Below are 25,365 nucleotides of genomic sequence, written 5' to 3'. Positions count from 1 at the left end.
TTGTCCCCCAAGCCCCATAGAGTTTTGACTCAAACTACTTAAGTTACTGTAATGTTTCTGTGATGCTGAATGTTTTAGCAGTGGTTTTGGCGCTTTATGGTAATCAAAGCATGTATTTGTCCTTATGTCTTCAAATACAAAAAATTAGTAAATAATACCTGAGTTGCCAATATCTATTCCTTTTTTTCTTTTAAAAGGGTTGGGTTTGGCTCAGTGGATATGTGGATTTAAGTTTAAAATAACAGACTTTGGAAGCTACACTGCTTCAGTGACTCACTGAAGAAGTTTTCATAGTACTTTTTTTTTTTTTTAATTTTTTTTTAATTTGGCCTTTGTTCAGCCTGCTTCGTCTTGGTAGCACTGTAAATATTAGTCAGCCATGCTGACGTGTGAACCAGGTTCTGGAAAACTTTATAGATGCCAAACAAACTGTTTTCTTCAGTTCTTTTTCTGCTTCTGTATTTTGGATCTTGTTTACGCATTTGGAAAGCCTCTATGCTTCAGTCTGAGAAAGAATAGTTCTGATGTTAAAAAAATGCACTTGAGTAACTGAAGCTAACTTCCAATTGCTAGTGATACACAACTGTAAATGGGCTGGAAGAATTTTACACATTTTTTGACTGGACATCTTGCTAACAGATCCCAGCAGGCACACTGGTTTAGCTTCTGGTTCTCAGGAAGATAAAGGATGCAGAGTATTGCAGAGTATCTGGGCATTAAATACCTGGAACAAGTTAGGGTGATGCCCTATGTGATGTAGAGAAGTCTTTGGCCAACTAAAAGTGGGATGGGTGAAACAGAGTAGCAGTCAGGACAGTTACTTTAACTTTTTTTTTTTTCTGATTTATTGCAAACTTAACTCACCCCATAAATGTTTCATGTTCTGATCAGCAGCAGAGTATAATACAGTGGTAAATACTTGTTTTCCCGAATAAAATGGAAACTGGTGTGTTTCTGTCTGAGTGATGGTATGCATTTGTTCTGACTCTTAGTGAATGTGTGCCTGCAGCACTTCTGTAGTAACTCCTAGAGTTCCTTCCTACGTGAGTGCATAGGGTGTAGCACTTTTCCATACTCCCAGATCTTTTCAGCTGCTGAGGTATTCTGACCTTCCTGTGTCTCCCACATTAAGACCACCAGCTGATGATTCTTGTTGTACCCTTTCTGCATTGAATTTTTCTTCTTGGTAGAGGGGCTCCTCTGAGTGCGCAAGGACGTTTTTCCTTTGCCCTCCTCTTTTCAGGCGTGCTTGTTGTGTACAAATTCTTACATAAAAGTATTCTTTATTCCAGTGACGCAGTCATGGAAGAAGTGCTCAGTTTGCATTTCCTTTCAGTTTGGAGTACATTGAGGTAGATATTCTTGGAGTTTGTACAGTCTGTACCCTTTATTGACTTTGGACTCCAGCTTGGTTGGACGTCAGTAATACCATGGATGAGCTGCTCTTTGTAATTCCTCGGGAGAAACATGTGAGAACTGTTGGGGTTGTATCCCTACAGTATTTATCCACTAGTCCTTCCAGCCTCATTGTTGATGTCTATGCTATCATGACCCTGATGAAGCAATGGCATGGTGGGATGAAGGCATGGAAAACAGCTCTCAAGCAGCACTGTTCAGCTTAAACTCTTGGTGGCATTTGTCTGATTCCTGTCTGTCTACTAACTGCTTTACTCCAGGTGAACTTATGGTTAGATTTATCCTGTTTGCATCTGAATGGTTCCACAAAATGTGAATTCACCATAACCCTTCAGTCACTGTGCTAAAACTTCACAGAATCAACGTCAACTAGCTTGAATGAAAGGAAGAGACCTTACATTAGAACAGCGTGCTCACATAAAACATCAAGAGATCAGGCTGTTGATTTCAAGGACATCTGCTTCTGAGACCTTCAGGTTTTCCTTTAGGTCCATCTCCAGAACCTAAGCCTACATAGGACAGAGAAGCTCTGCCCGCAGAGCATTGGATGTTTTTGAGAGCCTTCTCAAGGTGTGTTGTGGATAGAATAATAGAATCTTTAGGGATGGAAAAGACCTCCAAGATCATCAAGTCCAGCCGCGAACCTAACACCACCATGCCTACTAAGCCATGTCCTGAACTGCCACGTCTGCACATTCTTTGAACACCTCCAGGGATGGCGAATCCACCGCTTCCTTGGGCGGCCTGTTCCAGTGCCTGATCACTCTTTCAGTAATGTTTCCTAATATCCAACCTAAACTGCCCCAGCTTGAGGCCATTTCCCCTTGTCCTATCACAAGTTATCTGGGAGAAGAGACCAACACCTGCCTCCCTATGACTTTCTTTTAGGTAGCTGTAGAGAGCAATGAGGTCTCCCCTCAGCCTCCTCTTCTCCAGACTAAACAATCCCAGTTCCCTCAGCCACTCCTCATAAGACTTGTTCTCTAGGATGACTCCCTGCAGCCAAGGAATTCCACAAAGAGCATCAAACAGAGACTGATGTACCATTGCTGCTTCTGTTGTCTTGAGCTCACTCCAGAATATTACCTGGCTAATGACACTAATTATTTAATATTCATTTGTTTCAAAAACAATACTTGAAGTTCATTACAAACCAAGACTCCTGCCTCTTGAGATCTTTCCCTTCAGCTAGACTAAGACTTAAAGATAGTCAAAAAGTCATGGCTGCAATGGGAGGTTATTTTAGAGGAGATGGAACATCTGGTTTTTTTGCCTAGATATCTGACCTATGAAGGTAGTATCAAAAAGAGTGTGAAGACTAACTGTAGAGGGGTTATCAAAGTATACACGATGGCCTGCAGTTTCAGCTTCTTTGTTTATTTAGATAATGGATACTTCTTTGCTAAAATGCAATGCCTGTTTGGAAGGCCTGCAAGACAAGATTTTTAGTCACCGTAAGAATTCTGCAGCTATGTATTAGAGCTCAGACTGCAAGTGAAACTTGTCAGGCCATCACATGTCACATATGGATCTGCTGTGCAGGGGTGATGAGTAACATAATCAGAAAGCACTCGATTATTGGTTCTGGTTCTCTAGGTTCCAGGATCATCTGTCATTAGTCTACCTGTCTACAGGGTTGAATAAACCAGACTGCCAGGTTGTGTTGTGGAGATCTTGATATTGATGTCTGATGTAGGAGTTCCTAACCTTGATCTCTTCAGCTTATGACACAGCAGAAGGTGCCTGCTACTTTCCTTCTAGGGACAGCCTGAGTCCTAGGTTGTCTCCTGATTTCTCAGAGTTGAGGTAATCTTACTTCTAACAAATATCCTATTTAATTTAATTTTCTGAAGAATACTTGCTTTTCATTGCCGGGATATTTCAGTTCCACAAATTTCCTGGGATAAGCAGTTCAGATCTTTTTTTCTACAGAAGCTGTTGATGTGTAAGGTGTTTTGTGTAGTTCAGGTGCTGTGTAACATTCATATTGGGGAGAAGCACATTGTCACAGTCATGGGAGGTTCTTACAAAGAGCAAGGAGTCTGCTAGATGTACTCGTCTGGCCAACTAGGTATGGTTAGTTTTCTTCCTGATGTGCTTCTTGAGCTGAGCTGACTTCATAAGTGTCTGTGCTTGTCTTGGACTATCTCCATGAACTGGAGCAATTCAGATTGTCTGTTAGCTCTACTAAGTTTTATTTAGGGACAAGTCTTATTTATCTTTCCAGGGGAAATTTCTTTATGTTTTTCAGTTCTGCTGCACCAGTGTCATAAAGCATGTAAGGAAGATAACATCTCCAGGATGACAAGTGAGCTTTTTTGTCTTTTAACATTTGCAGGACTGAGCTGCACTCCATAAGACTGCTCCTCTCCATTGTTGAGAGGCCTGAGCATAATTACCTCTACACAAATGCTGTTGAACTGGGTAAAAGATTTTACAACCTTACTCTATGAAACCGCTGGGTTAGAGTTGTCCGAGGAATCTTAGCAACTCCATTAGAGCTCGAGGTCTGTTGGTGGCCCTGTCTAAAAAACGGGCCCATCTTTTGCCATCAGTAGGCAACCAAGCACTGTGACATTGGGAAATTGTTAGGAAACCATGCTGCGCTTGACAGGGTGGCATTCCCGTTGGTGTGAAAGTCTGGAATTTGCTTCAAGATAACTGTGTTTTCTAGGGAGTGCTGGGGGGAGTCTCCCAGAGTTAAAGGTGAGCATATGAATTACTGCTGAAAAGTCTGGTTACTGGTAAGTAGCTTCTAATTGCGTACTTTTCACTATGCGTGGTGTGTCTGGACCCATCATGCAACCATATCAGAAAATGCTTTTTGAACAAAAAGGCAGGTTGAAGAAGATGCCTTTTTTTCCGAAAAGAACAGGTTAACACTGAGCTGTAATCTAGAGCTGAGATGCACATCACAACTGAGGAGAGGAGTGGAAAGGTGCCTTTTAAAATATGTGTTCTTTCTCTGTCTTAAGCTAGCTTTTTGTTGGGTAAAAGACTAAAGTATAGTGGAGAGTTTGACACCAACTAAGTTTTTCTGGGATGCTCTTGACTCCCAGAGGTTGCTGTCTGCTGGGGATGAAGGTAAGTTCTATCTATGCCTTTCTGTCAGCTTTTATCACCAGCAGGGGAGCTTTCACCAGCAATGCTCTCAAAGATGGCACGTTTTAGTACCAGTAATTTGCTATAATAAAACTTTGGCAGATCCTGCCTTTGAATAAAGTTCCAGTAGGTCCAGCCTTTCAATAGAATCTTTTTTTTTTTTCCAAACATACAACAGAGCATATTTCAGAACATGTCTGCTCTTAAAAACTAGCTAAATTAACCACATTAACTCTTTGTAATCTGTTAAGTACGTGTAGCTGAAATTAAATGTGAATTGACAGGATGTTTTTCCCGTGTGATTGTGTTTCTGTGTAAAACAAAAAGAATCCTGAATTAGCTTCTGTTTCTTCATTGGTAAACAGATTTTTAATAGATGCAGGTCCCTGTTCTGTGATCTGACATCAGGGAACAGCTCTTGAAGCACCTATAAATGTTCTTTTGTTTATTCGTATTTGCTAGAGAGAGAAAGCAGAAATGCTCTATCAAATTGAATTGGAGGGTAGAACAGCTAAGTAAAAGAACCTTAACCCATCATCATAAGGGAGGGTAGTATTTGCATTTCCCTTTGCAAGTAGGTACCTGCAAAATGGATCCGTTCTTTCAACCTGTTTGCTTTTCAAAACCTGTTGTATGCACTGGTGACATCGGACCCAGAGCATCTTAATGACTTCTCAATTGATGTACCCCTCTGTTAGTAAGTAAGAGTCTTGCTAATGTTTGAATTTAGTAGATTTTAGCCAGTATTCATCTTCCCCTCCCTTTCAGTGGAAAATAAAGCTTGCTTCACTGTGATTTAGATGCTCTGCTGTGTATCTGGCCTAGTGGGAAGTGGCCTTAGAGCTGTCTGTTGTGTGAGGTGAAGCCTCTTTTTTCAGATAATGCTGATTTGGGAACATTGTAAGAATTTAAAACTTGTTTATAATACATGTGGCAGCATCCTGAGTTAGTTTTGGCAATGCAGATTTTAATTAGGTGGGAGAGGACTTTGATTCTCTTTTCTCCATTATTACTACTTGATGTATCTCAGGAAAAGAATGTTTGCTTCTTGTCACATACATGAGTACAAGAGGTTTCAGCTGTTTCCAGCCTTTAGGTTACTGATTTGATGGGGGAGAGGCATTGTTTGTTGATTGGGGGTTTGGTTCCCTCCTCCCAGTAGTGAGGGCAAATCCCTTGTGGTAAATTTAAAATTACTGAGAAGGGGTTACATTTTTTTTCTGCTGTTCTGTGAGTTCTTTTAGAAGTAGTTTATGCCCTTTCCAGTTTTTGGCACTGAGATTCAAAAGTGTTGTTTCAGTAACTCTTACATCTGTTTTTTTTTTATTTTTGACATCTTTGAAATAGCATCACTAGCAAGGAAAATGTCAGTGATATCTGATGGGAAAATATTGAGATTCTGTTGAATAGTTCTTATATACTCTTCTCAGTAAATTTTCACAAGCAGTATACAAAGTTACATTACTTTTATGTAAAAAAAAAGAGTAACATGAAATACCCTACATACATGTAATTTAATAGCTGTGTCTGTATATAAGATTTATTTAGCTGTCTTTTAGAATATGATAACTTAAAATGAAGAACTAAAGCCAGTTAGCCAGTTTGTTTGCCTCTGAAACTTAAAAGCAGATTAAACCATTATCTGCTGCAGTGCTTAGCAAAACAATTTGTGAAGACAATAAACCACCTTTAAATGCCTGTAGCCTCCCTGTAGTACGTGAGAAAGTTTTACATAAAGTACCTTTTTCATGTTTACCTTATACTAGTTAGTGAAAACTTGGAAGAAGTGCAGGAAACCAAGCAGCGAGCAAAAAAGCAGGAAAGTCTGTTTCTCAGGAAGTGATGAAGTCCTGCTGTTTCAGGTCACCATCTAGGTGGAGGCCTTAGAACAAACCTCTTCCCTGGCTCTAAATTGTGCGTATTAAAAGTCATAATTTAGTTTTCAGTACTAAAAGAATTTGAATTGTGTGGTCTTCTCTTTTGGCCATTATATCCTAAGATTAGTTTTATAAACATTTTAAGGTGCTAATTTTGTTCCTTACTTATCCAATTCCTGTTTCTGTCCAAAAAACAGCACAACAATGAAGATGAGTTGAAATAAATAGAAACTCTGAAATAGTTTTGGCCAGTTTACACATTATATTTGAAAAATAGCTTTTGTCTGTACATATACAGATGCATAATGTGATATAATTGCTTAAGTATTTGTGTAGTACATATTTCTGATTAGTAAAGGAATATTTTACGCTAAATTTGGTAATAAGTCTGTGTACTGGAAAGCCAGCATGTTTTATAGCGGCCAACCTGTGAAAATCAACATTTCTTCAGGAAAATACTGAAAGTACAAATGCAATACAGAATTAAAAGCTTTCAAATACAATTCACAAACTACAATTAGCAGTTTCAAATGGCAGTGATTTTAAGCCAGTCTGCCCTGGATGGCATAAATTAACCAAATGTTGAAGTTCTTCAAGGTTTTACGCAGTTGTTGCTGTCCTGTCGTACTGCTGTGCATCAAAATAGAAATCAACTCCATGTCTTGATCTTTTGCTTTGCAATTCCCCACCTGACTTCTCTCCCCAAAATAGCAATAAGGTGGAATAATCTCTCTGGGGAAAGTTGAAGACTTTAGGCCATATTATATTGCAGAGTGATGGAAAAGCTGCTACGTATGCTAACAACTAAAACTTGACTTGGTTTTTAAATTTGGCCCTGAAGCCAGCTGGCACTGAATGAAAGTCTCTGACCTTCCAAACCAGAACAGACACATCCTAACTGCCCGTTGGGTCCCAGGTCCGTGCTGACACCTGAAACGTGCCTGTGAGCAGCCCAGAGGGGTGCTAAGTGGCCTAGGTCAGTGCTGATCTCTGATGGGGAGATGGTGGAGTCCTTTGGCACCACGTCCTTTAGGAGTGTGGACTTGGCCTCGCTGTCCTAGGGCATGATAACTTGCAGAGAGAGAAGCCAGGAGCAGAACAAATGCTGCTGCTGCCTAAAGTCAGGGTCTGCCTTCTGTATCTCCTGGTCACCTTTTTAGATGCTAGTTGGTATAGCTGCAGAATAACTTATCTCTCTCATAAAAATGCTGAATTAATTTCTTTGAACGCTGTGTAAAGTAGTAAGATAGTTTATACGAGGAGATTTTGAGAAATTTGTTTGCTTAGACTTTATTACGCTCCAAAGTAGTGCATCAGTTTGTCCACAGTGAGAATTAAAAGAAAAAAAGGCTAGAATATTAAACATCCTTTTCAGTGCAGAATCCGTGAGAAACAGGTAACTGATAAGTGTTTTAACAGGTACAAAAGTTTATTACAAGCTAATTGTGTTAGCTGGAGCATGTAAAAAAAAAATCCTGAATGTCCAATATTTTAGGACAGAGATAGAGCCAGTTCAATAAAAATAAATCTCATCTGATCCAATCAAATAAAAATGGTGTGTAGGAGGTTCCAATTCAGTTGAATTTTTAGCGGTGCTCTTAATATTGCTACACGTCCATAAGGGAAGTTGACAATTTCATTAGCTGTTTGAAAAATTGATCTTTTTTTTTTTTTTGCATTTATTTATATACAGACCTGTCTCTTACTTTATTGGTGGAAAGGTTTAATCTTCTAGGTCTTTTGCTGAGTTTACTTCAGCTAAATTTCACAAACTTTTTCCAAAGTATTACATATTTAGGTAAAAAAGTGATACCAGAATTACTGAAATACAGTTTTATTACTCACTAATGTGATTTAACAGCTGGAAACAAAGGGAGTAGCACCGTGAGGCTATGTAGTGCTTTGAAGGCTAGCGGTTATCTTGAACCATGATTGTTAAAACTTTGTTTTAAGATGTAAACAAGTCTATTTTGAAAATTGAAAGGATTTGGATTCTGGATGGAAAGATTAATTGAGAGGAGGAAGAAACAGTTACTTACTTCTTTTTCTTACTTGAAAATACTGTGAGAAATTACTTTTTCATACTTTGTGTATGAAATATGTATATATGAGTACTTGGAAAGTGGCAGAGCCAGCTTAAATGTCGGTTGAAGTATGTATTAGCCACCTTTTTACTCTCAACTGATGTAAGAAAGTTGACATCCTAGGTGTACAGATCAAAATGTTTTAAAAAAACAACCAAACAAAAACAACACAAGGACACTGTCTTCACCTACTAGAAGTTTGAATATCATAAAGATATCGTGGAAAACTGAAAAATAAACCAAACCACCAAATACTTCATTTGGCAAGAAAAGTTTATGAAAGTAGAGAAGTAGGTTTTGCCCAATACTCCCCTCGTCCCCAAAATTGCTCTGGTCTTGTTTAAAGCCCCTCTAAATGTGTTTGCAACTTAATTTTTCTGAGCCATAGACGTGTAGTTTTTGTACTGGCATGAATGTAAGTAGTCTCAAAAAAAAGGTGATGTACAGTTTCAGATTAAAAGTAAAATTTGACAGAAGCATGTAAAATACGAGCTTGCATTAATCTCTGCATCACCCAACACCCTCCCCCAGTGTTATGAACAGGGGTTTTTTGTTGTGCATTTTTGTAGTGTGATGCTCTCTTCCTTGCAATCGTGCAATTACTTTTATGAATAAGCACTAAACTCGGGATCCCTTTGCAAGCAGGATCCAGTCTAATTGCTCTTCTTGTGTCTGTCGAAAGCTGGCTCTGTCTGTGGGGCTGTGTGTGACCTGCTCGGTAAGAAAGGTTGGGGCCACGTTCCTGGCTGACCACCCAAGTGGCACCGGCTGCTTTGAGCTAGTTTCCTCTGAAGGGGACAGGCTGTGTTCATCTGTTCTGTATCGCCCTTGGCTGTGAGCCACAACGAGGTCTTGGGTGCTGCTCCTGTGACCTCAGGGAATGAATTTTTCTCCGTTTGTTGCAAGTATGGAGTGCTTGAAAAAGCCTACATGGGTGGTGTTTTTATAGCGTGAAATCAAGGATTGTGTGTTGAATGGCGTGAGGATATATGCATGGAAAGCAGAAAGCCTGATGAGTTTTTAACAGACTGGGAAGGGCAGAAGGAGTCGCGTTTGGTGCAGTTTTAGCCATACTGGGGTGAAGTGTTCCCAAAACTGTTCCAAAGCTTTGTCTTCAGAAAAGCTGTTTGGAGCAGAGTAGCTGGCTGCTCTCTGGTCCTCCATGTGTAGCAGGTTAGGTGTACACAGGAAAAGTTTTTTTTGTACCACAAAAGACCAGAAGGAACTGATGTGCCATTACAGACATTCCTAGCTGGTAGACTGCTGTGCCTCATCAAGTTCTTGCAAAGCTGATCCTAGAGCTTCACCTAAAGCAGGCTGTGGAGCTTCCATGCCATCAGGTCCTAGGGCTGCTGCTGCTGCCTGCTCAGTGAGGATATACAACTCTGCACTAAGAAATGTTTCTTGTTATTTTAAGGGACCGTATGGTACATGTGCAGTTATGCAGTGATACTGTTTTTTCTTTCTCAGACTTGAAGGCATATATTATTTAGAAATTACAGTAAGCCTGTACTATGCATAAAATGCATGTGGACACCGTCTTGTACCTGTGCAGTTTCCCAGTGCAATTGTTAACGATGTATTTTATCATTCAGTGACTTTCCTTTGTCTTGCTTAACAGCCTTGCATGACACTTGTATAGAAAAGTACACATATTTTCCCTAAGAAACAGGCAAGGATATCATTTAAGTAATGTATTTTATATTTTGACTTACTAAATTGCATTTATTGTCAGTTTTTGTCTTACAAACTTGTCATATCTTTCCTTGAACATAATTGTATAGTTAATTTCTTTGAGAAAATACAGAGAAAGCATACTAGTCTTCTGAAATCTTGCAGTAATATTTTCAGATATTATTCTAAAGGACGAACCATTTCCTCCAGCTTAAAATATTAAGCCAGCATTGCTTCAGCTTGCTTTGCAAGGCTTAACTATATCTGCAGTTATGTAAGTTTCAGTTATGTGGTATTTCATGGGCATCTATTTAAACATACAACTATTATTTTTAGTTGAAATATAGACTATATAAAGACTTAAAAGATGTGGGATCAAGGTGGACAACCTTGGCAGCAATGGCCTTTGAACCAACAGCAGTGGATGCAGTCATTTCAGCACCAGCAAGATCCAAGTAAGTATATAGAAAGCTTTGTGGATTATTTTTTTTAATCTGTTGTCATTTGAATTTTTGAATCTTTGTTGCAGAGCATGACTGATAGTTGCTTTTTTGGAGCTGCTCTCAAGATAATACATTTATGATGCTTTTCTGAACAACTAGAAAAAATAGAAAACATACATTGATTCCAAATGTTTTGACATATTTAATATTTAATATGCAAAATACAGGCAATCAACATTCTATCAGTCATCCAGGTCAATATTTAGATCTCATGTACTTCTTACAGAATCTGTATCCCTGTCAGTTCTTTAGCCAAGCTGAATCATTTCTGTGAGAAAATCTGGTTTTTGAATGTGTGGCACTAATGCAGATGTTCTTCCCCACCAAAAAAAACAATCAAACAAAACATTTTAAATAACAGAACACAGTTTACCTTAAAGTGAGAGTGAGATGACAAAAATTCAAAGTATCAAGGGAAATACAGAAGTAGACAAAGTGGAGGACTGTACTTAATACCTGGGCAGAGTGATCAGGCGTGCTGATTTTACACTACTTTCTGTCACTTCAGTTTCTGTAACTTCACTACAGAAATTTCCTGACTTGATAATGAGCAGAAGACATACTAGTGTCCTCATCTGAGAGTGCAGTTTATTGACTGCTAGGAATGGTAGTAAGAAGAAAAAGGGGGAACTGTAATATAAAATAGCTTTCCAGAAATTAGGCATTTTCTTACTATATATCTTTCTTACACTTGAATCTTCATGAATTTAGGATTTAAGGCTATATATATTTCTTTCTGATATCAAAATTAGTTCACTTATGAAAAAAGTGTATTACTACCACCCATTCAGTGCGAATGTGAACCTAAAATAATCTGCCTTATGGCATTTTGAACATAGGCATAGAAACTACTTCAGCAAGTATGTACACTTTGACACTTGCTTTTGGTTTGTTTTACTGTACACTGCGAATAAGTTTTATTGGTGCTCATGGTACTTGCTGAAGGTTAACGTTGCCCATTTCTCTTGAGCAGTGAGACATGTAATTGAAAAACAGTGTTAAGCTTCAGACATGTGAATACTAACCTTTTAAATTTCCTCTGTTTCTTTTAGGCCAGATTGACTGGGCTGCATTAGCTCAGGCATGGATTGCTCAGCGAGAAGCCTCAGGGCAGCAGAGTGTAGTGGAACAACAAGGAATGATGCCAAACGGGCAGGATATTTCAGGAATAGAGTCTGGTTCAAACAACCATAATAATTTTCAGGGGGATCCTAACTTCAACAGGATGTGGCAGCCAGGTTTGTTTTCCTTCTTATTCATTCCTTTTTTTCTTGTAACAAAACATTGTTTTTGTCAGACATTTTTGGGTGTGAATATGCCCTGCCCCTCAGGTTTCAAGATGCAGAACTACCAGTAGCATCAACTCATTAACCGAGTGTCACGGCTGCTACTTTCCTGTCAAATGGGTAACGGTACAGACACAAAGGTCTGATAACACTAGTCAGTAATCTCTCTATAAAGTAAATTAACTGATTTTACATTATATACATGCAAAAGATTTGTTCTGTCCCTGAATGTTGTAGAAAGACAGTATGAATTGCAGTCATATATTTATTTGCCTGGATCTTATTCTTATATCTTGCATGTTTTGTTGCTTATCCTGCTGCACTAGGACCAGCAGTGCTGAAGGCAACAGGATGCCTCAAAATTAAAGAGCATCTGTTGCCTTCTCCTGTAGTTTAATACCTGCTTCTGGCATAATCCTAACATGTACAATGAGTTCACAATACAACAAGCAGATGCTGGCTTCAGGTGTCTTAAAATCTTGAAAAAGGAGATGAACAAAATTCTGTGGGTAAAAATATGTTTTTATTACATGATTCATATACTTAGTATTTGCCCATTTTGACTTGGGTATCAGATCGTCATCTGTGTAATTTTTCACTTGTCATAAGTTAAAGTTGGTGGAATGCTTCTGTTGGTATTATTTTTTTTTTTCAGTTCTTTATAACTTCCTCAAAACTTCAATTTTGGCCAAAAAATTTCTTTTCTTTTTAAAACTTCAGAAAATAATACTGCCAATAAACATGGGGTAGAGACTGGGTATTTTCTGCTAAGAGTTTTTCTGAAATTGTGTTCTGAAAGTCTTCTGAAAGGTTTGTTACGTTACCACACTATAATGCAATTCGAAGTATATGAGCAAGGGAGGCAGTAAGCCTGCATGCATGCTTTCTGTTTTGGTGAAAACTGCACTTCATGTTTGAGTCTGGTAATGGCTGAAAGAATAACACCTCCAGTTTTCACTGTGACTATTCAAATTTGTTTAAGTCCAATGTTTAATAAAGGTAGGCTTAAAATGTCATTGTCAGTTCTTACATGTGCGTAACAAAGGGGAGGTAGACATCAGGTTTCACTTAAGTTTCACGTGCCTGCCCTAGACTATAAGTTATTGCAGCCACATGTAAGAATTTTAACTTTACTGTGTGGCAGTACATAGCATGTATCCTAGATGTATTTCTTTATAGTAAGTAGGGGTTTTCACAGAAATGCTGTGTGATTATTGGACAGCTTTGTTCTTCATGTGATCCTGTGGAGGCGAGTTCTTCCTCCTATGCTTCTTCGTCTGTGAGGTGAAAGAGAGTAATATCTTAAGGGGTGGCTTTTGCAAATAGTCACAGAATGGTAAAAATGAAAACATTTAACTGATAATTGTAAATGTTAGGAGCTCAAGCTAACCCAGAAAATGCAGCACAGGAAAACTTCTTATATCTGGGGGTGAGAATAATCTAACACCTTTTGTTAATGGGAAACAGTGTGTCAGTGTATGTTGTTATCATTGGGTGTATCATTCAAATAATTTGTTATTTTCTTGGGTTTTTTTTGGGCACTGATAAAGACCATGCTTATGCAGATATGACACACCTTCCCTTAATTTATCCAGTGTCATTCTTAATGTGTAAAGGTAGTCGCAGGCAGGCAAACTAAATCATAGCATGCATGGTTAGCCAAAGTTCTCTTCGTGTATTTACTCTGTTTCTACAAAGCTTCATCTTTCTCCATATCATTCCAAGTTTCTTTTTGGATCCAAAAGTCCTTTATGTGCTACTAATGAAAAAGCAAAATGGCAATCCAAAAACCAACTGTGTAACTAGCAAACAATTCATTTTGAAGGCTTTAATGTTCCACAAGTGAAAATAGCATCTGTTGTATGCGACTTGCAACTTTTCAAGTCAGTTGACTTGGAGTAAACTGGGTTTTTAAATGCTGTCAAATGTTAACACATACATTTATGAGCAATTACTCTTGTAAGCTGGAGTTAAAGGCTAAAGGATTCTGTCCCTTAGAATACTTTAGGAGTATTGACTCTGGAAAAAGATTTGATTAATTGGCTAAACATGACTTACCAGGATGACACTGAGAGTGAAAGGAGTGATACAATCTTTGAACAAAAAAAAAGAACAACCAAGTAGAAAAGCTAATGTTAACCCTTTTTAGTTGCCATAGTAATGAATCCAATTATGATGCAGTTGGGAAGGACAGTAAAAATTAGAAAAATTGAAATATTATTAGAGAACTGAATGGAAGGTAGGAGTTAACTTGAGAGGCTACATACGTATTAATTCTGTTACTGCTGAAAGTTACAAGGTCCTTCTGTCACAGTCTTTAAATATCTACATAGCAGACATAATTTTTAGACTGATTTCTTAGGAAGACAAAGCTTGTGGCCACGTGAGCTGTTACTTCATTCCTTAAACTCTTTTCATTCTCTTAGCTAATTGTAACTTATGTTTGAGGGCTTACGACTGTAGCTTATGTTGGGACCTTTGCTAGATACTGGAGAATCCAGGAAATCGTCCATTATCAAGACTTTGGAAAGCAAGTTTCAGTGGTTCTGCTGCTCACAAAACCATTTGCTTTCCACAGTAGGTCTTCTAAGTCTATTAGATAAAGCAATAAAATAGCTCATTACTTTGAAACTTGAAGCAGCATAGAAATAGAGAATTTGGAGCAGTTCTTTAACAGTTTATACCATTTGTAAGTGCTATGGTGGACTCAGTATCACTGGAAATTTATAAAAACAAATTTAGAGCGTGTCTGTGTTTGTCCAGTTCTGCCCCCACCATGATTTAGTTCAGCTGCAGCTATTTGTATTTCCTTCATGTAGTTGAAGAAGTTATTGAGACAGTATAATCCAGTCTGTAGATTGATGATTCTTCATTACTTCATCATCTGTGTTTCTTTGAGGAACCTTGTAATAAATACAAGAAGACTGAGTGATTGATGACTCATATAAATCGTACTAACTTCATATTGAAATGTATTCTGAATCCTAAACAGAATGGGGAATGCCTCACCAACCCCCTCACCCACCTCCAGATCAGCAATGGATGGCTCCAACCCAAGGTCAAATGGAAGCTGTTCCTCCATCTGAAGACAGCAACAGTCAGGACAGTGGGGAATTTGCTCCTGACAACAGGCATATATTTAACCAGAACAATCACAACTTTGGGGGACCTCCCGATAACTTTGCAATGGGGCCAGTGAACCAGTTTGACTATCAGGTGAAACATATTTGTTGCTTTAATATTGTAGACGCGCAGAGTCCCTTCCGTGGATGTGTTCCTCTAATGTCATCTAGCGGCGACTTTCATTCTTCAGTTCTACAAAGATCTACAGAATCTGTTATCTGCTAAGATGCATTTTTATCAAATACTTTACAGAAGAGACTTTAGAGTTTTCAGTTCTGTTCTGAGGCTAAAGGTTTTTTTTTTTTTTTTTTTTTTCTATACTAGCAATGAAAAACAGCTGTTGTCTGCAATATTAAAATGAATCCCTGTGTTCTAGTATATAAATTAACTTTATGTAGTTTTGTGTTTAAAAAAAAAAAGGAGGAAAAAAATAAAGTTATAAAATTCAGAAATATATACTTAAATACACTAGATAAATGTACCATAGGGAACAGTCCTGTGTTTGCAGGGAGATAGACTGGATGATCCATTGATCATTTCCATATCTATCTACTGTGACTCTTTGAATAAACAATGGTATTTCTAAAAAACCCACATCCAATTTTTTTCTTCATTCTGGCATATAAGTTGCATAGCATAACAAATCTGTAGGTGTTTAATAATAGCAAGGGGCATTGCACAAATCTTTAAACACAAATAAGTTTTGGATCTTTCCCCTATTTTCAGTATTTTTCTTTCAAAACTCCTGATATAAATGACAAACTGTACCTGTTAAAACATGTACCTCCTCTTCATAAACAAACCCAAGGGAAGATGAGCAGAAATGTGTTTCTATCTTCTGGCCTGCTTTTATCTATTATAAATTTTCTTGTTCAGCAATATTGTTAGGAAGTGAACCAATAATTTTCAAATACCCTAGTTTATTGTAAATAATTTCCTTTGTTTACTATTGTGGGACCAATTATTAAAATTAATTTCTCTAAATACTACAGGAAACTTCTTTTGCAGTGAGTAACAGAGGGATGCTTGACCTGAAATTTAGTGGAAGAATGCTTCTACCACTAGTGACTTAAATAGTCAATAGAATGTAATAAAAAATATTTGATTCCATAACTTTATTCCTAAACACTCCCCTCTTAAATTTCGTTAGATATTTCTGGGCAGCAAATATTAAAACAAAAAACCCCTCCTGTATGCCTCAAGACTGGTGACTTTTGGATTGTATGCAGCTTGCTCAGAACTCAGGGTCCTTACTAAACTTGCATATTTATGCATTTAGTATTTTAGTCAGCCATACTAATAACATTTGTGAAAGATTACTGGAAAGTGCACAGTGCAAAATTCTTTTGTAACAAAATCTTGAACTTCTCATTTTTGTCCTCATGTTGTAGTTAAAAGGAAAGACTGCTAACATAGCTAGACTTTTAAAGCTTAATTTTGTGTACTCTTCATTTAACTGCATGCTCTGATGATAAGCTGGCAAGAAACTGCTGGAGATAGATGGTGATTCTAGGGCTTAATGTTTAGTACAATATGAAAGGAGATAGCTTGAAGCCCTTTCAGCTTTGTTAGTATCCCTGCTTAAATCTGAAGTTTACTCGTTAAATATTTAAGGAACGCTTGTTTCTTGGGGACCACAGAAAAAGAGATTGAGAAGTCTCTGTAGCCTAGAAGTCGTGGATTCCTACTTGCATGGATTTCTGTAGACCAACTTGCGCACATGCTGTATTTACTGTTACCATGTGAAGAAAAATAAACTGCATTACTCTTTCAGCATGGGGCTGCTTTTGGTCCACCTCAAGGTGGATTTCATCCACCTTATTGGCAGCCAGGACCACCAGGGCCGCCAGGTCCACCAGCACCTCCTGCACCTCCTCAAAATCGAAGGGAAAGACCCTCATTCAGAGACCGACAGCGTTCACCTATTGCGATGCCTGTGAAGCAGGAGCCTCCACAGATTGGTACAGTTAACCACTCCTTAATGAAAAAACATAAAAGCTGTGTTTTAAAAAGAATTGCAAAATTTGAAGCCTTTTTTTTTTTTTTTTTCCATAAAGTAAAAAAGAAGGGGAAGAAAAGCTTACATGTGGGGTTTTTCCCCCAGAATCAGATGTGTGGCTTGTTTGGATTGGGGTGGAGGGTTTTCTGCCTTTTTTTTTTTTTTTTTTTTTTTTCTTAATTTTTGGGGGGAAGATTTTTTTCATCTTACAAAACTGTAAACCTTGCTTATGTAGATGCTGTGAAGCGTAGAACCCTGCCTGCCTGGATTCGTGAGGGCCTGGAAAAGATGGAACGAGAAAAACAGAAAAAATTGGAAAAAGAGAGAATGGAGCAGCAACGTTCACAGATGTCTAAAAAAGAAAAAAAGGAAAGTGAGGAGGCTGAAGAAGGGGATGGCCCACGGTTACCTCAGAAAAGTAAATTTGTAAGTAGAGGGGTTTGCTTTTTGTCCAGGTTTGTATTTCCTGAAAGGTGTCAACTTTTTGGTTTCTTCCAAACAGGGACTCTGTGTTCCTGGTTACCTCTTTGTTTCTGTTGCTTAAAGTAAAGTTTAAGCTGCTGCTTTGTTGACATTTACTTTGTGTTTCAAAGTTGTTAATGTCTGAAAATATATTATTTTATATGTAATAAGCAAATAAGCAACAACTTTCTGTATTTTGGGAACGTACATGGTCTTTGAAGGTTTGAATTCTAAATCAGTAGCAGAACAAATTCAGATACCTGTATCTGCGAACCTGAGCCCATTTAGGAAGCTGTGTGTTGCTTTCACTTCAGCAGTTAACTTATTTGTTTGCAGTTCTGAGTGCCTGTCTGACAATGAACTGACAACTATGTATTTACTTTTCTTGTGTGGATAGAGAGGTGCCTGCATGTTTATTAGGAGGGGGGGGAGAACCCAATAGTTTTATGATAACTGCAACATAGATTTCAGTACAAAGTAAATAATGTAAGCTATCATAAACAGAAACTAGTGAGCTTGACATCTAGTTTTTCCTGAACTGCATGATGCTGTTCTTGTAGGACAGTGATGAGGAAGATGAAGAAAACACAGAAGCTGTAAGCGTTGGGAAAATCAGCAGGAGTCCATCCCCAGCTCCTCAAGAGGAGCAAAGTGAACCAGAAATGACAGAAGAAGAAAAGGAATATCAAATGGTATTAATAATATAGTTCACACTAAATATTTCTGCCTATTTTGCATATTTTTGGGGTATAGCAAAGTGAAACACTTCTCTGCCTGTCAATAGAGGTAGAGTACAGATCATACAGTAAAGCAGGGTTGTATCTGCATGGCTCTTTATAATGCTGTCTTTGTCATTTATACAAGGGTATGGGTTATATAACTCGTACTCAGCAAATTACTGAAAGAATGTAATGACTGCAATCTTTATGTTGACCATTATTAATTCTATGGTTTTGTTTACTTATCAAAGTAGTGAAAACTTTTAATGATTAAATGCACCCATCTGAAATCTGTGCTTCAACCTCTGTTCCTGTGAAAGGGAATTTAAGAAATGTATCTTGCAAGAAAGTGATAGAAACCCGAGTCCTAGACCAGCAACAGTTTCACTGCGTCTGCAGAAATGTCATACTTTGAAATCCTCATAGTTGTATGCTAATTGTACGACTGAAACCTTCTTAATGAAGGCCCTGAATTCTAAAAAACAATTGATGAATATATTTTTGTAAAGCATAGGGCCAGACTGAGCAGCTTGGAGAACTAGCTACCGACATTTCAATTATTGCAGTAAATATGTAGTAACAAAATCCTGTATAAGTAACCTCTGATGATTTTTGCAGGATTGGGGTCAGAGAGACAGCATAGCAGACAGAAGTGTGCTCTTTGTTTTTTGCAGAATAAATGAGATCAGTCTAAGTATATTTCTGATTTACATATTCATTTGTTGTATCATCTGTGACATTAGGAATCAGTGCCCTGGACACCTGTGTGTAATAGATGTGGATACAGTTCACAGTCAAAATACAAACTGTTCTGAAAGTTTTGAAATCGAGTCAAATTTAAACAATTTCAGACTTAGGTTTTAAAGTCATGTCTGTTGAAAGAAATCATTAAATGAAATGTGCAGGAGAGTATTTTCATAACTATCAAAAGAAATTAAGCTCTATGGATATTGGTTGAATGCAGCATTTATTCAAGAAGATTTGGCCTTTAATTGTATATACAATTTTCTTCAGATGATGCTGACAAAAATGCTGCTGACAGAGATTCTCTTAGATGTCACAAATGAAGAAATTTATTACGTGGCCAAAGATGTTCACCGTAAAGCAACTAAAGGTATGCCGGTTCTGGGGTGGTTTTTTTTGTTTGTTTGGTTTGTTTTTTGTTTTTTTTTTTTTTAGTTTCTTCTGTGAATATTCTATATTTGCATGTCTCTAGAACATTTAACCTCCATAGTTATTCCCCAAGAACAATTCCAGTATAGTGCATCCAACTTGATACAGTTAAAATCCAGTAATCATGTACTCTTGTCCTGTGCAGTGTATTGTGACTTACTTCAGTTATTCCATTTCTTTCATACAGTTCATTTATTTAGTTAAAATGGTACCTGTTTGTCAATGGTTCTTGAGTTGTAGCTGTTTCTTAATGCTATCATCTTTATCTCAAGTTCTTAGCTGTTCAGAAGTGAAAAGAGACCAACTTTGAGTCCTCAATTAGTAATTCATTTGCTTTTACTATTAACTTGTATTGTGCTTACTTAACAGATTTTTTTTAACATAACTGAGTTAATCTAAATATGTAACTACTGAAACTTGAAAATTATGTGCAGATGCTGTAACTTGGAAAGTGATGTATGAGTATATATATATCTGTTTTTTTTCTGTTCACTATTCTACATCTTCATGGTCAGAAAATCTAGAATTGGTTTTAAATGGATGATGCGTTTTTAATGTTTCTTCTCTCCCTCCAAAGAACAGCAATAGTAGTAGATTTAACAATACCATAGACTCATGACTATGAAATCGTGGCTATTTGTGTTAACATGTTGTTCCTGTTGTTGATGTGATACAAAGCTCCTGCAAAACAGCTGGCACAGTCCAGTGCACTGGCTTCCCTCACTGGACTCGGTAAGTATGTTCCTTATTTTTGAGAGGGCTTAAAGGGGGAGTTTCGCTCTTGCCTTGTGTTTCTAAAAATTGCATTTTGAAAATAGATGTTAATTGCCCATGAGTATGGGTCACTTTCCGATAACTTTTTATCATTCATTATCAGCACCTTTGTTTGTTCCACAGGTAATCCTACTGATGTAAGTGGGATGGTTTTTGGAGTAAAGGACTAGTTAGTGTGAGTTAGTGTATTGAGAATCTTACCCCAAGTTTGAAAAAACATGAAAAACTTTAGGTAAATTTACTTTTCAAACTATAATTGTTTCAGAAGCACACTGCAGTCTTCAGAGAGAGGAATACTGTTATATCCTATTTTGATCCATCCAAACAAGAAGGGAAAATTGATAGAAGAGTAATGTGAAAGTGTATAGATAAAAATATTGTAATATTTGGATTTGTTATTGTATTGAAAAGCTGCATAAGCACAGAGGCTCCCGTATCAAATATTACCAGAAACAACACAGGAAAAAGAGACTGAAATTCCAGCTTGAGACACAACAGCAAAAGATCTTTCCCAACGTGCTTTTTATCATCTAAAACATACTACAGCAGTGTCAGTCATCAGTTACGTGCTCGTTACGTGGAATTCCGATGAATTAGATTGACTGTTATCATCACAAGTATTCACGTGTTTTAAAACTAACTCAATAAAGATCATAAGAACCTCAGACTGAAAGAAAGTAAAATATCTCCGTGTCAGATGTTTAAATTGAGTTTATCTTTCTAATCAGTCCAGTAGTAGTTAATATCTCTAGGGGAGAAGAAAATCCATTTCTATTCTATCTCTGTACTTGTTAAACTGCAGTGTTTTCTAAATCAATATAGAAAAATTGATATAGCATTCAGAATTTCTGTAGCCTTGGACTATGGAGGCGGCTGAAGTAATTTCAGAGGTGTCTTCTGGGAAAGGTCCCAGGCATTTTCTGCCCAGTTGCTGATGCAGAGGCAGGCACTGTTACGATCTCTGCAGGGAGCTTTTTTTGCCCTTCTATACAGTGGAAAAAGTACCATGATCACAGCAGTTGCTTGCCAAAAATAGACGAGCTATTCCAGAAGGAGTAGAACCAGACAGTGAGCATCAATGCAGATAATGGGGGCGTTGATCACACCAGTCAAACAACATTGGCACTTACCAGAATAAAGTGACTTCTTCAGAGAAGCGGAAGTGGAGGAGGGGCAATGTTACTGTCCTCTGCCCCACAGAAATATTAAGAACAAAGCTTAATCTTGCCTAGTGATAGACTGGACTTTATGCACGCAGGTGGACTGGGTGGTTATGGATCAGGAGACAGTGAAGATGAGAGGAGTGACAGAGGCTCTGAATCATCTGATACTGATGATGAGGAATTACGACACAGAATCAGGCAAAAACAGGAAGCATTTTGGAGAAAAGAGAGAGAACAGCAACTACTACTAGAAAAACAACTAGAAGGTAAATCATATAATGTCTTCTTACTATGCTGCTGCATGTGGAGTTTACTACTTAGTATATGGAAATTGGGGAGAGAAAACACATTTTAAGCCAAATTTAGAAATAAGGTTCTTTTTAATTAAAAAAATTTAACAAAAAGATATTTGAGCTACTTGATCAAAATGGGGTTTGCTTCTTTTCTTTTCAATAAGAAAAATATCCATGTAGAGTGTTACGTAAACTATTCTACTTCAATTGTAAAAGATACAAACGTGGAGCATATGTATCTATATGCTATAGATATTGTACTATATAAATAATAGTATTGCTTTATAAAAAAGTATGTGTGTGTATGATGCATTTCTTAAAAAGTATTATTATCTCAGTATTATCTCAGTGACTGGGGGATAAATTTCAGCTTTCTGCACCAGACTGCAGTCTGTATAAACTTAATTGCCTAAAGTTTTATACTCAAAGTATATGAAGCACATTTCACATCATCTGAAAAACTTGCTTTCCTGTTACATAATCTTGAGCAGTGCGCCTTTCAGAATGTACAGTGGGAGGGTGCAGGTTCTTTGAACTCACTGTTCTCAGTTGTAGTTGAAGTTTGTTTCCATATGCTGCAACTTCATAACTGGATTTTTGTACCTAATACCGGGGAAAGATTATTGAACCCAATCAGTTCACACTTAGCCATTGAGAAGGTAGCAGGCTTTATTTTTTTTTTTTTTTTTAAATAATCTGTGATTTACTTTTGCTTCTCCATAAAAGGTAAGGTTTGTCCTTTTGTACCAATAGTGTAGGTCAAAAGGGTATGACAGTTATGTTGCACTGCTGAAGAGCAGTGTAGATCAACAGATGAATACAATGGTAGGAAGTCATGATCTAAGCTCATAAGCTGGAGGAGAATGAACGTGCTATTACAACAGCATACTTTTTTCTTATTTTAAGATTAATTATCTCCTCCTTTCACTTTTTCTTTGAAAAGCCTAGAAATAAGACATATGGATCCCTTATTAAAAGGCTGAACTAGCTAAACTTTTGGTTTCCTTAGTATTCTCTGAGAGTTTTAAGATCTATGCATAAAAAGATAGCTGTATGGAGAGTGACTGAGTGGTGGCCTGTGACCTTTGTCTTCCTAGTAGAGGAAACCAGGTGTCAATTTGGGGACATCTCCGTGGGGCACTTTACAGAAATATAAATCTATAGTAAAGAAGCCGATTCTATACATCCAAGATACTGAAAAATACTAAATGCAGAGTCTCATTGTAGCAGTATTTAGGAAAGGCAGAAGATTTCTAATATACAATACAGCATCGTCTAACATACACTGGGTTCTGCCTGTATTACCTAATAACTTGAGGACCAGATGGAATTGTTTTCTGGGTTAGATTTGACCATCAGTTGCCTTTCGCATCACTCTGGGTGTCTGGATGCAGCTTTATTCCCTGAATTAATCCAGGAACTGATGGCCCACATCAAAAGGCCATTTTCTTGGCTAAAAATGTTGCATGTCAGTTATTTTTTCTGAGTTCAATTTAAAATGGGAAGGGGAGATAAACTTGGCCAGAGATGCAAAGGATCCTAGGTTGAACAGAAATAAGTAAAACTTTTTTTAAAGTTGGAAACCTCTGGAAAATGCTCTGAGGGTCTGAATGTCTTTTGTTTTTCTATATGAAAATCTTGACCTCATAGTCATTATGTTGCTTCCAATAAATGTATTTTTAATTCTTCTTTTCTCTTCTTACTGTGTTTATAGTATTTGCTGACTACCAAGCTTAGATGTAATCTCAACTGACATTAACTTTTCATTTTGTAAGATCTTCACCATCCAGCTGTATTAAATGCTGTGGTCTCAACTTTTGAGCTGAGTCTTAAGCAAAGAATTATCTACAAGTCTCCTTTTTATGCTGTTCCTCCCTTCCTTAGAATTCATTGGCCATAAAACCTGTTAAGGACAAATGTAAATTGCTTGGACTAGTTAGCATTTAGGACTAATCTAAGTTATCCTTGGAAAACGCCATAAGCTCGGTATTTTCTTTCAGAAAACAAACATGCAGGAAGGTACTACAGCAAAAGGTACTCCTCTGAGACTTTTTTGGGTAATGAGGCATGCAAAACATACAGGTACAGCCAACGTTGTTCTGACACTGAGGTGCCACCAGTGCACTGTATGGGAAATACTTCTTCAGACCAGCCACTAATGACTCAAACCCGGATGAGCAGAGCCGGAAGGAAGGCAGGAAGCGTAGGTACAGCTAGAGGAGTATTGTAATGGGGAGAAGGGGAAAATCAGATGTGTCAAAAGGTTTTAGGAGGAAAAGATGAATTTGGGAGTTCTGGTGCTCCACGATATTTGTTTCAGAACTTTGTCTTAAACCACGGAAACGTTGAAATAATTACATCAGGGACTTCTAAAAGTGTCTGGGTCGTATGTTTTTTTTAAACCAGGAGGGCAACTTTTTGTAGAATTATAAAAGAAAATAACAAGTTGTTTGGTAGGTAGTTGGTACGATGGCAGACAGTGCATTAAGTATTATCAAAGGTGCTTGGAAATTAGTTTTTGCCACAAGTAACTATGGAAATTATTTACATATTACTCCAAATTAATTGCATTTTTATTTTGTATACTTTTTTTTCCAGAAGAAAAGCTACAAAGTGAAAAAGTTTCAAAAGAGATGAATGAATTTATCAGCAAAGAACAAAATAGTAACTCGGCATCACAGGAGGCGAGAGAATATGAAGCAGATATGCTTCATGAAAAGAAAAGATCTCCAAATGCAATCGCACCTGATACAGAACTCAAAAAGGAGGGTAAAGAGAGGACAGGAAGGAGTGGGTCAAGAAGCTCTAGCAGTGGTAGCACTAGCAGCAATAGCAGAAGCAGTAGCAGCAGCAGCACTGTATCTAGTTCATCCTATAGCACTAGCTCAGGTAGTAGTCGCAGCTCGTCACGTTCTTCCTCTCCTAAAAGGAAGAAGAGACAAAGTCGCAGTAGGACGCCTTCACATAAAGTTAGGCGCAGTAGAAGCAGGAGTTACTCCCACAGAAATAGGAGAGAGAGGAGTAGGAGCAGGGAGAAAATAAGGGAAAGGAGAAGATCTAGTAGGAATCGCAGTGCTGAAAGAGGGGAGAGGCGAAGAAATCTGAGTCCTTCGCTAGAGAGAAGCTGGGATAGACGTAGAAGTAGTAGCCGTTCAAGAGACAGGCGAGCTAACCGTGCGAGCCGCAGCAGAAGCAGGGATAGACGTAAAACTGAAGACCAGCGTAGAAGCCCTACTGGAAACAGGCACAAACATAAAAGTGAGGGTAAAGATCAAGAAAGGAAGAAGGAGCAGGGTGGAGGTGTAGATAAAGACAGAAAAAAGAACAGAGAAAGGGAGAGAGATCAGGAAAAAAGAAAAGAAAAGCCCAAAAAAGAGGAAAAAGAAAGTAAGGCTGGCAATCATGAAGACAGTAGATTAAAGAGAAAAAGAGACAGCGAAAGAACTTTCTCTCGTGGTGATTCAATATGTGTGAAAATAATAAGACAGGATTCCAGACAAGAGAGCAAAAAAATTTGTACCAAAGATAGCAAAAAACGGTCAGGCTCCGAATCTAGTGCGAGGAGTAGTTCTGAATCACCAGGAAGCAGTAAAGAAAAGAAGGCTAAGAAATCGAAGCATATTCGGTCATGCTCCATGGAGAAATCTCAAAGGTCTGGTAAGAAGGCAAGCCGCAAACACAAGTCTAAGTCACGATCAAGGTAGTATACTTTTTAAG

General features: G+C 37.8%; 1 protein-coding gene across 3 annotated transcripts in view; it reads left to right on the top strand.

Annotated features, from left to right (window-relative positions):
* Positions 1-25,365, top strand: part of PNISR (PNN interacting serine and arginine rich protein) — a 31,297-nt gene that overhangs the window by 3,724 nt on the left and 2,208 nt on the right. The window contains exons 2-11 of one of the 3 annotated variants that reach the window (XM_086743309.1): positions 10,490-10,608; positions 11,709-11,894; positions 14,935-15,158; positions 16,840-17,026; positions 17,300-17,490; positions 18,087-18,218; positions 19,260-19,359; positions 20,097-20,150; positions 21,451-21,621; positions 24,250-25,348. In XM_086743309.1, the coding sequence (XP_086599435.1) occupies positions 10,521-10,608; positions 11,709-11,894; positions 14,935-15,158; positions 16,840-17,026; positions 17,300-17,490; positions 18,087-18,218; positions 19,260-19,359; positions 20,097-20,150; positions 21,451-21,621; positions 24,250-25,348 (2,432 nt within the window). In that variant the 5' untranslated portion in view covers positions 10,490-10,520. Of the gene's footprint in view, positions 1-10,489; positions 10,609-11,708; positions 11,895-14,934; positions 15,159-16,839; positions 17,027-17,299; positions 17,491-18,086; positions 18,219-19,259; positions 19,360-20,096; positions 20,151-21,450; positions 21,622-24,246; positions 25,349-25,365 lie in introns of all 3 variants that reach the window. The other 2 variants (XM_086743308.1, XM_086743310.1) reach the window with 2 other exon arrangements.

The sequence above is a fragment of the Chlamydotis macqueenii genome, chromosome 3 (genome assembly GCF_036417535.1).
Source record: "Chlamydotis macqueenii isolate bChlMac1 chromosome 3, bChlMac1.mat, whole genome shotgun sequence".
Taxonomy (NCBI): Eukaryota; Metazoa; Chordata; class Aves; order Otidiformes; family Otididae; genus Chlamydotis; species Chlamydotis macqueenii.
The sequence above is the reverse complement of the archived record's forward strand: the minus strand, read 5'-3'. Positions and strand labels throughout refer to the sequence as shown.